Below are 16826 nucleotides of genomic sequence, written 5' to 3' on the forward strand. Positions count from 1 at the left end.
TGTTACCTGCAGGCTTTGCTGGAGCTCTGGTCGCTCCCGGTCTCCTGGTTGTGGTGGTGACACGGTCCCATCTCTCTAAAGGGGGAAGGGGGACAGCAAGGGGAGCACAATTAGTAACACACACCGCAGCCACCGCACGGCTCAGGGAAGTCACAGCATGAGCACAGCACTCCTGTCCTGGTCCTGAGGTCCCTCTAATGCCTCTGAAGAACCACCTTGAGGATGACAAAGAGATGTAAGAGGGTTTACATGAGACGAGTGCTGCTTGCTTTTCTTCACAGGATGGGTGGTGAGGTGGACATGATCCCACATTTGATCTGGTGATTAGTGGAGCTGAGACTTGAGCCCAGATCTACAGGAGATGACCACATGCTTCAGGGGGTCCCAGAGCTTGAGCACAACCCCTGAGAGCTCCAAGCCTTGGCTGTCACCACTCTCAACCCGGCACCGTAATCACAGGTAATACTGCCCAGGGATGAAGTGACGTTATGTTCCCAGTAGAGTATGGGAGTGTCTCATCAGCTGAAAGTGGTTACAACACCAACAAAATATTGTACATAAGTGTGGTTACTGCTGTCAATACTAGGTCTTTCAGCTCAACCATATTCCTTTAAAATTGTGGACTTCTTGCACATCAATTACGTAGCATGCCACACAGGAGTTTTCCAGTAGTTTTTCTTGAACTTCAAGACTATGTTGTTAAAAAAATAAGAAATAATGAAGCCTCCCAAAAAAGACTATGCTGTAACTGTTCCTACAATTAGAGCTATATGGCAATTACACAGCACACTCCTAATAACCAATGGTTCAGGGAAGAAATCACCAGGGAAATCATAAAATACACTTGAGATGAATGAAAATAAGAACACAACATATTAAAATTTCTGTCACAGCAAAGGAAACCATTGACAAAACAAAAAGACAACCTACTGAATGGGAGAAAATATTTGCAAATGATTGATCGATAAGGCATTAACAGCCAACACATACAAACAGCTCATACAACTCAACATCAAAAAAACCCAAACAACCCGATTACAAAATGGGAAGAAGTGAACATTTTTCCAAAGAGGAAATGCAGATGGCCAACAGACACATGAAAAGAGGCTCAACAACACTTATCATCAGGGAAATGCCAATCAAAACCACAATGAGATATTACCTCACACCTGTCAGAATGGCCATCATCAAAAAGACCACACACAAAAAATGTTGGCAACAATGTGGAGAAAAGGGAACCCTCCTACACTGTTGGTAGGGATGTAAATTGGTCCAGCCACTGTGGAAAACAGTATGGAGGTTTCTTAAAAAACTAAAAATAGAACTTCCATATGGCCCAACAATTGCACTCCTGGGTATATATCCAAAAAAAACCCCAAAACACTAATTCAAAAAGATACATGCACCACAACGTTCACAGCAGCACTATTTACAATTGTCAAAATATGGAAGCAATGTAAGTGTCCATCAACAGATGAATGGAAAAAGAAGTGATGTGTATACACACACACACACACACACACACACACACACACACACACACACACACACAAAATGGAATACTACTCAGCCATAAAAAAGAATGAAGTTTTGCCCTCTGCAACAACATGGAAAGACTTGGAGGGTTTTATGATAACTGAATGACAAATACTGTATCATAGCACTTATATGTGGAATCTAAAAAATACGACAAACTAGTGAACACTTAAAAAAGAAACAGACTCACAGATATAGAAAATGAACTAGTAGTTACCAGTGGGGAGAAGGAAGGGGAGAGGGGCAAGATAGGGGTAGGGGACTAAGAGGTGCAAATTATTATATATAAAATGTGCTACAAGGATATACTGTACAACACAAGGAGTACAGCCAATATTCTATAATAACTATAAATGGAGTATAACCTTTAAAAACTGTGAAGCACTAAACTGTACACCTGTAACTTACATAATATTGTACATCAACTACTATACTTCAATTTTAAAAAATGGGCAAAGGACTTAGACATGTCTCCAAAGAAAACATACAAATGGCCATCAGGTACATGAAAAGATGCTCAACATCACTAATCATCAGGGATATGCAAATCAAAACCACAATGAGACATCATCTCATACCTGTTGGGATTACTACTATCAAAGAAACAAAAGATAATGTGTTGATGAGGTTGTGGAGAAAAAGGAGCCCCTCCTACACTGTCGGTGGGAATGTAAAATGGTACACCCACGATGGAAAACAGTATGGAGGTTCCTCAAAAAAATGAAAAACAGAACTATCATTTGGGGACTTCCCTGGTGGTGCGGTGGTTAAGAATCCGCCTGCCAATGCAGGGGACATGGGTTCGAGCCCTAGTCCGGGAAGATCCCACATGCTGCGGAGCAACTAGGCCCGTGCGCCACAACTACTGAGCCTACGCTCTAGAGTCCGTGAGCCACAACTACTGGAGCCCACGAGCCACAACTACTGGAGCCCGTGAGCCACAACTACTGAAGCACACGTGCCTAGAGCCCGTGCTCTGCAAGAGAAGCCACAGCAATGAGAAGCCTGTGCACTACAACGAAGAGTAGCCCCTGCTCTCTGCAACTAGAGAAAGCCCACGCAGCAATGAAGACCCAATGCAGCCAAAAATAAATAAATAAAAAATAAGTAAACATTTAAAAAAAAAACTATCATTTGATCCAGCAATCCTACTTTTGGGTATATATCCAAAGGAAATGAAATAAGGATCTCAAAGAGGTAACAACATGCCCAAGTTCACTGTAGCATTAATCTCAATAGCCACAATATGGAAACAACTCAAGTGTCCATTGATGGATGACTGGATAATGAAAACGTGGAACATACATGCAATGGAATATTATTCATCCTTAAAAAATAAGAAAATCCTGCCCTTTGGGACAACATGGATGGACTTGGAGGACATCATGCTAAATGAAGCCAGACACAAAAGAATACTACGTGACTCTACTTTTATGAGGAATCTAAAATAGTCAAATTCACAGAGAGTAGAATGGTGGTCACCAGGGGCTTGGGGGAGAGGGAAATGGAGGAGGTGTCAGTCAAAGGGTACAAAAGTCTGGGGGAAAAAAGGAAAATAAGCTGGTGAGGATGTGGAAAAATTGGAATCCTCATACACTGCTGGTAGGAGTGTAAAATGGTACAGCGACTATGGAAAAAAGTTTGGCAGTTCGTCCAAAAGTTAAACACAGAATGACCATATGGCCTTGTGATTCCACTCCCAGGGTATACACCCTAAAGAATTAAAAGCAGGTATTCAAACAAGAACATGTACATGCAAACGAGAACATGTACGTGCATGTTCGTAGCAGCATTCTTCATAATAGCCAAAAGATGGAAACAGTCAAACGTCCATCAACTGATGAATAGATAAAACTGTGGTCTATCCATACAATGGAATATTACTCAGACATAAAAAGGAATGAAACACTGATACACGCTATAAGGTGGATGAACCTCCAAAACATTATGCTATGTGAGAGAAGCCAAAGACAAAAGGTTCCGCATTATATGATACTATTTATATGAAATATCTTGGAGAGATCAGTCAACTGATACAGAAAGTAGACTGATGATTGTCTGGGGCTAGGGGGAGGGAGAAATGAGAAGAAACTGCTTAATGGGTAAGGGTTCTTACTCTGGAGTAATGGAAATGTTTTAGGACTGGATAGAGGTGGTGGTTGCACCACGGTGAACGTCTTAAAATGCTACTGAATTGTTCGCTCTAAAATGGCTAATTTTATGTTACGTGAATTTTACTTCAATAGAATACTTACAAAGAGGGGAGGGTGGGAAAGGGGGGTATCATCACAACTGCACGTGCATTCTACCACAATTCAGTTTTAGTAAAAGTTGAGAATACGGAAAGTCTTTCTCTTAAAATGATCATACTTCCTTCACTCTTTGTGAAGGCTTTGGGTACACGAATGCATACTTCAATGTGGAGGCCACACCAGTGGATGGATTTTTACGGTAAGGGAACCCCAAGTGATAATCTGTTGTCATTATGTAGTTTTTAAATCTAGATCATCAGTTTAGAGATGGTTTTATATCTGTAATTTCCATTTGACTTTGCACCTATAATACGAAGAAGTACAGCTTACCTGTCTAAATGGGGCTCCTTATGTATACCTTATATTATGGTGATATGTATAGTTAGGAAAGGGAAATGACATTACTGAAACCATTATTTGTGCAACTTTCAGAAAAGCAATTGCCACTTATATAATATTAGCTTAAAATCCGTATGCTTCATGCAGTGCTTGTGTAAAAATATTTCTTTTTCCAGCTTTAAAAAAAAATCAACTGAACGTAGATGTGAAGGGTTTACTTGGGGGACTCTGATTTCTGTTCTATCCTTATGCTGTGCCACACTGTCTTGATCACGATAGCTTTGTGGACCTCTGCCCTACTACTCACAGTTTCTGAGGAGCCTGGTTTCTCGGAAGATCTGCAGGTGCCGGTTCAAGAGAATGCGCTCCTTACATGTCTAGGGAACCCGATGCTCTGCCAGAGCCTGAGCCTGCAGTGACACAGAGCATGACCTTGGATTTGTGTACTTTTAAGATACCATTAACTACAAATTTTCTTGTTGTGAGCCTTTAAATGGGATTTATTATCATCCATAATTGAGATGAGCAAAGTCTAGCTACTTATCAAGGAATTAGAATAGTAGGTCACCGTCATCAAAGCAAAGAGCTCCTAAAATAAAGACATCTGTTCCTGTGAAGCCTTGCTCAAAATGACAAAACTTAGAAAGGCTTCTCTGATGCTCAGCAAACGCTGCCTGCAACACTGCACTCCTGCCCGGAGCACCTCTTTGTAAGGTGTGCCGCACCCCTGCGTGTGGCTTAACGACAGTGCCGTGGCATTTGGAGAAAATCAGGGCACTCATAAGAAGCTTGATTCGGCAAAGGCAGAAGTGGGTTCCCCCTGTGAGATGATTGCACACAGAGAGAAAAAGGGAGAGATGAGGGGAGAGATGGAGGGAAGTGGGGAGTGAAGGCAGGTGAGAGGGAGGGGCAAATTCTGAAAGCAACATGGTGAACCTTGAAAGTGTTACGCTAAGTGAAAGCAGCCAAGATAGAAAAAAAAGGATGGCAGAGCGATGTGGTCTTGAAGGATGTCATTCAACCGAAGACACCACGTGCTGGTGGTCCTACAGGTCCCAGACACACTGGCTCATGCGTGCTGATGAAGATCAGAAGAGCCAGTGCACAGTTGACAAAGGGATATAAATATTAAAAAGTCCTCCATCAGGAAATTAACAAATTTACTAGTTAGGGGTCTGTTTATACTTACTGTGTTTGTTTGGTCACGTTTGATTTTGGAAATGTTAAACAATTTCATTAAAACCATCACTGCTAATAAATTAAGTATATTTATTTTCCTGGGAGTCTAAAAGGCCACCTGCATGTATAGGACTGTGGACATGTTCAGGAAAGACCTGAAAATGCTCAAGGCTCTCACCTCACACCACACACAAAACTATAAAGCTCTTAGAAGTTCATTTTTAGGTATGTGATCCATTTTGAGTTAATTTTTGTGTAATGTATAAGGCAGGGATCCAAATTCATTTTTTGCGTGTGGATATCCAATTGTCCCAGCACCATTTATTGAAGATGCCATTCTTCCCCCATTGAATAGTCTTGGCATCTTGGTCAAAAGTCAACTGGCCATAGATGTAATGGTTCATTTCTAGACTCTCAATTTTATTCCATTGAGCTCTATGTCTATCTTTATGATAAGTACCACACTATCTTGATTACTGCACGTTTGTAGTTAAGTTCTGAAATTTAGAAGTGTGAGTCCTCCAACTTTTTCTTCTCTTTCAAGATTGTTTTGACTATTCCGGGCTCCATGAATTTCCATATGTATTTTAGGATCTGCTTGTCTGCAAAAATTCTATCTGGAAGTTTGACGGGAATTATGTTGAATTTGTTGATCAATTTAAGCAGGTGAGCATTCCTCACGTATGCCTGACTCTTACACCACAGACCCAGCTGCAGTAAGTCAGTCCAATGAAATCAGTCAAAGAACAATAATAATGGCTGACACTGCGCGCTCACCTTGTACTGAGTCCTCTGCTGAACACTTCATTGGGGCCATCTTATCTAACCCTTACAATTATTATTAATTTATTATTATTAACCTCATGCAACAGATGAGGAAACTGAGGTGCAAAGAAGTCAGATAACTCACCCAAGGTAACAGTTAATAAGTGGCAGAGGCAGGGTTCAGACACAGGCAGTCTAACTCCAGAGCCCCTGCCTTTGTCAGTCCTGAATATACAAAGAGACCTCTCAAACTCATTAAAAAAAAAAAAAAGACAAGCAACCTGGCAGAAAATGGGGAAAGGATATGAACAGACAATCCACCAAGAGGAAAATGCAAATGGCAAAAAGATATATGATTTTTTTATCCATCATACTGGTAAAATGTTTTTGATTGGTAAAATCTGGCGATGGTACGGGTCTGGGGGGAAAACATACTCTTGTAACAGCATCAGTGGGAGTACACAATGGCACATGCATTTTCGAAACAATTTGTCAAAATCTATTAAAATATAAAATACATATACCCTTTGGCCTGATAGTTTCATTATACTTGGACACGAAGGAAATAGACAAGCATGTTCACTGAAGTCCCATTTGTAATTGTGCAAAACAGAAACAAACCACGTGCCTGCCAGTAAGAAGTGGCATCACTGGCCATGGCCAAAGCCACACCACTGGAATGCCAGCTCCATGAAGCATACGTTTGTGAATGAGATATAGGTATAAAAATATAGATATGTAGATAATATAGTGTGTTGAATAGTGGCCCCCAAAATGTATAGCCAAGTCCTAAGCTCCAGAACTTATGAATGTGACCTTATTTGGAAAAAGGGTCTTTGCAGATGTAATTAAGATCTTGAGATGAGGTCATTCAAGATTATCCAGATGGGCTCTAAAACCAACAAAAAGTGTCCTTATAAGAGACTGAAGAGGAGAAGTCACACACACAAGGAGAAGGCCAAGTGAAGACGGAGGCAGAGACTGAAGCCATGCAGCTGCAAGCCGAGGACCACCTGGAGCCGCCAGAAGCTAGGCTAGGCAAGGAAGCATTCTTCCCCTAGAGCCTTCAAGCAGGCGTATGGTCCTACCGACACCTTGATTTTGGACTTCTGGCCTCAAGAACTGTGAGTGAATAAATTTCTGTGGTTTTAGGCCACCCAGTCTGTGGTACTTTGTTACAGCTGCCTGTAAGAAAGGAAACTAACATAGATAGCTATAGTCACTCAGGTCTTCAATACATATTCCGTTTTTTTAAAAGTTGTTAAATACATATAACTGAAATGAAAAAAAAGCCCTACACGTTATGTAAAACAAAATCACCGAATAATCTATGAGTGCAGATGTTCACAACAGCAGAGAAAACTAGTTGAGACCAGCATATCTTAAACTGACTTAGGCAGCTCCCTCTTGGGATGGGCGTGGGTGTTGTAGGATGGGGAGGGATCAATGGAAATATCAACTTTACTTTCTAAGCATTCATGCAGTTTTTTTAAAAGGATGGTTTAAATTGTTTTCTCAAAAAGATGTAAAGAGAAACTGATGACAAAGCTTAGCATTTGAGAGGTTACCTGTAGATACGGTTCTAAGAATACCTGTTATAAAAAGATCTAAAAGGAGAAACAAATCCTTTATTCATTTCCAAGTATCTTTTTCTGAGCTAGAAAAAGATGGTCCTTGGAGGCCACTGCTGAGGTGTCACACCAGTAAAGGCTATGACTTGAGCCAGAGAAAATCCTGTATCAGTTATTGCACATTTTTGGTATTCTCCACAAAGGAAACAAAGGATTTTAAATATTCAGATTTTCTTTAAATAATGCAATTTATGATAAACATGTTACATCGGATCAGGTGAAATACAGGCCATCTATTGTTTTCCCTGAATGTGTATTCTGAATGGGTAGTGCATATTAAGCATTATTATTATTTGCTTTTAATAGTTTGATTTACTACTCACGCTTCACTGAGGAAGTTTCTTCCAATGCATCCTCCAGACTGAAACCAACGTCCCCAGATCCTAAAAATTTAAAAAAAAAAAAAGATTTTTGAATGTAACTATCTGACTATTTTTGAATGTAACTATCTAACTATTTTTGAATGTAAAATAATACTGAAATACTCTCGTAACGGTCACTTCCCTTTAGACAGTGTCCTGAAGATACTGCCACAAAAGGAAATCAGTTGAAACCACCCAAAGATATACTGAATTGTTATCCTTTGACAAGCAACCTATTGCTACCAAAACAACAACAACAAAACAAACAGTCTTCAGTCTACTTGAAGGCTGAAGGCTCAACTGTATGAAACATGAAGTACAATCTTATTTAAAAAAACTTTATAGTATGACTTTTGCAACAGGGAGTATCAGAGCCCCAAAACTCCATTGATAATGGGCAAGTTCTTTCGCCCCATCCCGGCTCTCACATAAAGGCTGCTCTGCATTTTGGCAACCCAGGGCACCTTCCCCCCGATCCCAGCAACTACACCTAGACTAGTATCTCTGACTAATTACACATAACTAAAAAGGCACTGGGGAAGAGTTTTTCACAAGAGAATTTGTCCTCAGAAGTGGACCCATCTGCCCAACCCTGACTGCTATTGAACTTGACAGCTTTCATTCCCTCTAGATGGGCATGTAGTTTCCCACCGGGATATATACATTAACTCTCAAGCAAACCACTATGCGTGTATACCGAAGTTGAACAAATAAGTAAGTGGACAGTGGATTATAGAAGCCAGGTTTCTCACTGTTGGAGAGGGAGGTTACAGATAAGAAGAGAAGGCTAGAATGACCCATGTGATAGTGGATCAGAGTTGGAGACCTCAGTATGAACCACATTTAGCTTAATATATATACAGATGGTTACATATAGAAATATTCATAAACGTGTATATACATGGGTTAGTATGCAGATATATATTCCCTTGCTCTGTCAGACCTAGAAGCAACAGCACCCCAGTAGCAATGAACACACCGAGCACCCAGATCTTGGTTTCTAAATACCATTCTCCAATAAATGGAACCAGAGCTCCTTGGAGAAATGGCTGATTCTAGAATTGGGGCAGGAAATATCTAGATGAGTTTGAAGCATCTTACAGTGCAAGGAAGTACTTTAAAATATATTGATATTGGTTGGTATATGTCAAAGGACCACAGGACTGACTGAAAGAGTTCTCAATGGCTAAAGGTGGAACAATTTTAAGCAGCAAAATAAAGTGGTATTGGATTATGACCCTAAGTATAAATTTCCATGAGTCCAGGCTGATATAAATAATTGAACAAAAACATAAAAAGGAGAGAGAAGAATTCAAATTAATTTATGTAGCTATCTCTCCTCTCCATAAATGTTGACTTCCTTCCAAGATTACAGTATGAGAAGGTGGGGAGAAACCAGTGGAGAAACCTGACAAACACTACATCAGCCAGGCGATCAAGGTTAACTTTAACAGTGATGAGTCATATTGATACTATATTCCCTTGATATGATGGGATGAGAAGGGCACTATACCTGTGTGGTCTTCCTCTCAAGGAAGTGTAACTCTATAACCCCAGTATAATCATAAGGAAAACATCAGAGAAATTCCAGTTGAGGGGCATCCGACAAAATACCTGACTAATACTCCTCAAAACTGTCAAGGCTGTCAAAAACAAAGTTTGAGAAACTGGCATAGCCTGAAGAGCCTAAGGAGATGTAATGATGGAAAGACATGTGGTACCCTTGATTGGATCCTGGAACAAAAAAAACGACTTTAAGTAAAAACTAAGGAAGTATGAATAGAGTATGGACTTTAGTTAATAATAGTGTATCAATGTTGGTTCATTAATTGTGACAAATGTACCATGCTAATATAAAATGTTAATAATGAGGGAAACTGGGTGTAGAGCACATTAGAACTCTTTGCACTAGCTTTGCATTGTAAATCTAAAACTGTTCTTAAAAAGTTTATTTTTAAAAATACATTTTATATAGCAAAAAAAATAGGTAATCACTAAAAGAAGAGTTATAGGATATATAACCTCTAACTTATTCAAGAAAAAAAGAGAAAGGTCAACACCAACAACTAAAATTCAATCCAACAAAAGTCACCAAACGGAAAAAAGAAACAAAAACATGTTAAATAGAAAACATGGACTTTAACATAAGAATATGTACAATCATATCAGTAAAAAGTGAGTGTAAATAGAATAAATCTATCAAAAGATAAATGGGGACTTCCCTGGTGGCGCAGCAGTTAAGAATCTGCCTGCCAATGCAGGGGACATGGTTCAAGCCCTGGTCCAGGAAGATCCCACATGCCGCGGAGCAACTAAGCCCATGCGCCACAACTACTGAGCCTGCGCTCTAGAGCCCACGAGCCACAACTACTGAGCCCGTGCATCACAACTACTGAAGCCCGCGCACCTAGAGCCCATGTTCTGCAACAAGAGAAACCCCGCAATGAGAAGCCCGTGCACCGCAATGAAGAGTAGCCTGCACACCAAAATGACGAGTAGCCCCTGCTTGCCACAACTAGAGAAAGCCCCCGCAGGGCAAAGAAGACCCAACGTGACCAAATAAATTTTTTTTAAAAAGATAAATGGGATAAAAAATTACTATATGCTGTTGACAAAATATACACCGAAAACAAAACATATATACATAAACAAACATATATATAAACATATATATAAACATATATATGTGTATATAAAATAGAGAAATATATCAGGCAAATGCTAACAGGAAGGAAACAATATTAATATAAGACAAAGATAAAATTTAAGACCCAAACCTCTAAACAGGAAAAGAGCAATATTTTATGGGAATAAAGCATATAATCCACCAATAAAATAAAAGTCTTACACTTAATAATCCAGCTTCTAAAGTAGACTTTTGCTTCTTGCTATGATGAAATAATTGGTATTAGATTAGCTTTCCCATCGTAAACAACCATAAAATAGACAAAACACAAAGCAACAGCTTTCAGCATTGAATAAGCACTGAGAGACCGCAGTCCCTGAGATCAGGGAAATCATGACAGCTAAATCCAACAGGTGTTCCTGGATTGGATCCTGAACCTATAAAGATCATCATTGGGACAATCTGTGAAATCTGAATGAGGTCTGTGGACTAGATGGTAATACTGGATCACTGTCAATTTCCTGATCTTGATGGACATACTCTGGTTGTGGAGGAGGGTGTCCTTGTTTTTAAGAAACGCACACTGAAGTATCAAGAGGTAATGGGCATCGTGTTTGGGACTGATTCTGAAATTATTCAGAAGAAAGGTATTTGGAGATACATATACACACCAGAGCAAATGTGGTAAAACTGGGAAATCTAGGTGAATAGTAAATGGGAATTCCTTGTATTAGATATAACTGGAACAACTGGTGAAACTTGAATGAAGTCTTAGGATTAGGTAGTATTAACGGATCAATATTAATTTTCTGATTCAGATGGTTACATTGATGATATACAAAAGGATGTCTGTAGGAAATGGACTCTGAAGTATGCTGTGGGAGAAGGGATGATAGGGCATGGTAACATATTCTTAAATTATTGGGGGGAAAAGAGTTCCGTGTACTGTACTTGCAAGTTTCCTGCAGGTCTGTAACTGTTTAAACATTTAAAGAATTAAAATAATTTAAATACGCATATTTCTTATTCCAACAATTGTACTTCCAGGTACGTGTTACAGAAAAATACTTATACATGTGCCCAAAGAGTTATGTACAGGATGTTCATAGCAGTACTGCTTACAACAGCAAAAAGAAATGGAAACAGACCAAGTGTTCAAAGAAGAATAGTTGAATTAAATATGGTAAATATGGTTCTTCAATACAATAAAATGTCCTGTAGCTGTTTAAAAGAATGGGATACTCTCAGTAAACTAGGACTAGAAGGCAATTTCCTCAACTTGACAATGAGTATCTACAAAAAACCTACAGCTAACATGATATTTAAGGGTGAGAAACCAAAGCTTTAAAAGATCGGGATCAAGGCAATGATGTCCCTTCTCACCACTGCTTTTCAACATCATACTGGCAGTCCCAGCTACTTCAGTAAGAAAAGGGAAAAAAAGGTATAAAGATTGGGAAGGAAGAAATAAAACTGTCTTTGTTTGCAGAGGACATGATCATACAAAATAATCCAACCCCCGAAAAACAACCCAAAACAAAAAACTCCTGGAACTAATAAGTAACTACAGCAAGGGTATAAGGTTAATACAAAAGTCAATCAATTTCCTATGTACCAGCAATGAACAAATGGAATTTGAAATAAAAACACAACACCATTTACATTAGCGCCCCCCCAATAAACACCTGATATAAATCTAACAAAATTTGCACAAGATCTATATAAAGAAAACTGCAGAACTCTGATGAAAGAAATCAGAAGAGAACTAAATAAATGGAGAGATATTCCATGGATAGGAAGACTCAATACTGTCAAGATTTCAGTTCTTCCTAATTTGATTTATAGACTCAGTGCAATCACAATCAAAATGTCAGCAAATGATCTTGTGATTGACAAACTGATCAAGTTTATATGGAGAGGAAAAAAAGGCAGAATAGCCAATACAATACTGAATGAAAAGAACAAAGTTGGAGGACTGACAACTACACAACCTCAAGACTTACTATAAAGTTATAGTAATCAAGATAGTGTGGCATTAGCAACAGACAGATCAATGGAACAGAATACAGAGCCCAGAAATAGACCAACATAAATACAGTCAACTGATCTTTGACAAAGGAGCAAAGGCAATACGATGGAGAAAAGATAGTCTTTTCAACAAATGGTGCTAGAACAACTGGACAACCGCATGGGGAAAAAATCTAGACACAGACCTTACACCCTTCACAAACATTAACTCAAAATGGATCATAGTACATTGTCTTTTTGTTTTGTTGATAAAAGCTTTTGCACAGCAAAGGGAACTAAGTTGAATTAGGTTCCATTTATTTTTGCTTTTATTTCCTTTACTTTAGTAGACGGATCCAAAAAAATATTCCTGCGATTTACGAGAAGGAGTGTTCTGCCTATGTTTTCCTCTAGGAGTTTTACAGTATATGGTCTTCCATTTAGGTCTTAAATCCATTTTGAGTTTATTTTTGCATATAGCATTAGAGAATGTTCTAATTTTATTCTTTTATATGCAGATGTCCAGTTTTCCCAGCACCACTTATTGAAGAGACTGTCTTTTCTTCATCATATATTCATGTTTCCTTTGCCATAGATTAATTGACCATAAGTGTATGAGTTTATTTCTGGATTCTCTATTCTCTTCCATTGATCTATGTGTCTGCTTTTCTGCCAGCATCATACTGTTTTGATTACTGTAGCTTTGTAGTATAGTCTGAGGTCAGGAAGCATGATTCCTCCAGCTCTGTTCTTCTTTCTCAAGATTGTTTTGGCTACTTGGGGTCTTCTGTGTTTCCATACAAATTTTAAAATTATTTGTTCTAGTTCTGTGAAAAATGCCATTGGTATTTTGATAGGGATTGCACTGAACTGGTAGACTGCCTTGGGTAGTATCATCATTTTAATAATACTGTTAAACAGAATACTGATACCCAGAACACGGTGTATCTTTCCATCTCTTTGTGTAGTCTTCAATTTCTTGCATCAGTGTCAAAATGGATCACAGACCTAAATATAAAACACAAAGTGATAAAACTCCTAGAAGATTAACACAGCAGAAAATATAGATGACTTGGGTTTGGTGATGACTTGTTAGATACAACCATGAAAGGAAAAATTGGTAAGTGGATTTCATTTAAATCAAAAAATTCTGCTCTGCAAAAGACACTGCCAAAAAATGAAAAGACAAGCCACAGACTGGGAGAAAATATTTACCAAAGGCACATCTAATAAAGGACCGTTATCCAAAATATACAAAGAACATTTAAAACTTAACAGTAAGAAAACAAAGAACCCCATTAAAAATGGGCCACATCCCAAGGGTCCCTGGTGACTAGTCTTCTCCTGCAGACCTGGGATCCAGGCCCAGCCATATGAAAAGATGTTTTCCAAAGAAGATATACAAATGGCCAACAGGTATATGAAAAGATGCTCAACAACACTAATCATCAGGGAAATGCATATTGAAACCACGATGAGTTATCACCTCACACCTGTCAGAATGGCTAGAGTGAACAAAACAAGAGCTAAGTGTTGGTGAGGATGTGGAGAAAAGGAATCCTTATGCACCACTGGTGGGAGGTAAATTGGTTCGGCCGCTATGGAAAACAGTGGGTCTTCAAAAAATGAAAAAGAGAATTATGATCCAGCAAATCCCACTTCTGGGTATATAGCCAAAGGAAATGAAATCACTATCTCAAAGAGATATCTGCACCCCCCACACCACGCTCATTGCAGCATTATTCGCAACAGCCAAGACATGGAAACTACCATTGACAGATGAATGGATAAAGAAAATGTGGTGTATACAAACCATAGAATCTTATTTGCCATTGAAAAGAAGGAGATTCTGCCTTTTCAACAACATGGATATATCTAAGAGGGTATTACGCTAAGTGAAATATGTCAGACAGAGAAAGACAAATACTGTATGATCTCACCTGCATGTGGAGTCTAAAACAGCCAAACTCATAGAAACAGAGTAGAATGGTGGTTGCCAGGGGCTGCAGGGGTGGGGGAAATGGGGAGATGTTGGTCATAGGGTATAAACTTCCAGTTAAAGGATGAATCAGTTCTAGGGATCTAATATAGTATTATTAGACAATAATATAGGTGACAATAGTTAGCAATTTTCAGGTATATAATACACTATTGCTAAGAGGGTAGATCTTAAATGTTCTCACCGGACACACACACAAAATGGTAATTAGGTGAGGAGCTGTTAACTAATGTTATCATGGTAATCATTTCACAATATATGCATGTACCAAATCATCACATTGTCAATTATATGTCAAAATGCTGGGGAAAAAAGAGATAAAGAAAAAATAAAGATATGAACCATGTGAGTCAGAGTTGGTGTATGTCTTGTTGGAACGTTTCTCTAAAACTATACACATAAAGAAAAGCTGACCAAGAAAAAAACAACGGGCCAAAGACCTTAACATACACATCACCAAAGAAGATAGACAGATGGCAAATAAGCATATGAAAACATGTTACACATCATATCATTAGGGAAAATCGAATTAAAACATCCAAATGGCCAAAAGTCCAGAACGCAGACAACAGCAAGCACTGATAAGGATGTGGAGCAAGAGGAAATCACATTACTGCTAGGAATGCAAAATGGTACAGTCACTTTGGAAGACAGTTTGGTGGTTTCTAACAAAACATACATACCATATGATCCAGCAATTCTGCTCCTTCGTGTTTACCCAAAGGAGTTAAAAACTTATGTCCAAACAAAAACTTACACAAGGATGTTTATAATTTCTTCATTCATAATTGCCAAAGCTTGGAAGCAACCAAGATGTCCTTCAGTAAGTGAGTGGATAAATAAACTGTGTTACATCCAAGACAATGGAATATTATTCAGTGCTAAAAGTAAATAAGCAATCAAGCCATGAAAAGACACAGAGGAACCTTCAATGCCCATACTCAGTGAAAGAAGCCAATTGTAAAAGTAACACAGTGTATGATTCCAACTATCTGACATTCTAGAAAAACATTAAGACAGTAAAAGGATCAGTGGTTGCCACGGGCTGTATGGGGTGGAATGACTAGGTGGAGCACAGAGGATTTTTAGGGCAGTGAAAATACTCTGTATGATACTCTGATGGTGGATGCATGTCATTAAACCTTTGTCTAAACCCACAGAACGTACACCACCAAAAGTGAAGCGTAATGTAAACTATGGACTTTGGGTGATAATAATATTGTCAATATAGGTTAATCAATTGTAACGAAGGTAGCATTCTTGTGCGGGGGTGGGTGTCGGTAATGAGGGAGGTTGTGCATGTGCGGGGGCAGGAGGTATATGAGAAAACTCTATACCTTCTGCTCAACATTGCTGTGAACCTAAAACTGATATTAAAAAATTAAGTCTATTTTGAACAAAAGAATGGCATAAGCCTATATACTGACATGGGAGAAAGCTCCAAGATACAGTATTAAATAAAGAAAGCAAAGTGCAGAGAAGTATTTTTCCATGAGTGTGTATCTACATTTATAGCTGTAAAGATCTTCTGGAAGGGAGCTTACACACAGTAATTGGTAACAATGATTATGCTTAGGGAATGAGAAAAGTGGTCAGGGAGGAGCACTGCACTATTAATTAAAACCCTTCTTTTTGTTTTTAATCATGTATAAGTATTTATATTATTATTATAAATAATTTTTAAAGTTCTGTATCAACCCCTCCAAAATCATAAGCCAATCATCCTAAAAACTCTATCCCTACTTTTTCACCCAAGAAGTGAGAGAGTAGGTTCTTCCAAATAACACCTTGTACAAGTAATAATGTTTTTAGCCTCAGCCATTCCCCTACTGTTTGCTGATATATCCTGCTATATATCATTAAGAGTTAAGAGCAATACAACACACATTTTTCCAAAGAAGACATGCAGATAGCCAGTGGGCACATAAAAAGACACTCAACATCGTTAATCACAGGAAAATGCAAATTAAATCCACGATGAGATCACCTCACACCGGTCAGAATGGCCATCATCAAAAAAATCTAGAAACAGGGCTTCCCTGGTGGTGCAGTGGTTGAGAGTCCACCTGCCGATGCAGGGGACGCGGGTTCGTGCCCCGGTTCGGGAGGATCCCACATGCCATGGAGCGG

The 16826-nt window shown here is 38.8% G+C and overlaps 1 protein-coding gene across 2 annotated transcripts in view; it reads right to left on the bottom strand.

Annotated features, from left to right (window-relative positions):
- Positions 1-16826, bottom strand: part of CD99L2 (CD99 molecule like 2) — a 107361-nt gene that overhangs the window by 44966 nt on the left and 45569 nt on the right. For both annotated transcript variants that reach the window (XM_032619082.1, XM_032619081.1), the window contains exons 2-3: positions 8026-8085; positions 7-75 (exon numbers count right to left, since the gene is read on the bottom strand). In XM_032619082.1, coding sequence (XP_032474973.1) covers positions 7-75; positions 8026-8085 — 129 coding nt within the window. The remainder of the gene's footprint in view (positions 1-6; positions 76-8025; positions 8086-16826) is intronic.

This window comes from Phocoena sinus, chromosome X, assembly GCF_008692025.1.
Source record: "Phocoena sinus isolate mPhoSin1 chromosome X, mPhoSin1.pri, whole genome shotgun sequence".
Lineage (NCBI taxonomy): Eukaryota > Metazoa > Chordata > Mammalia > Artiodactyla > Phocoenidae > Phocoena > Phocoena sinus.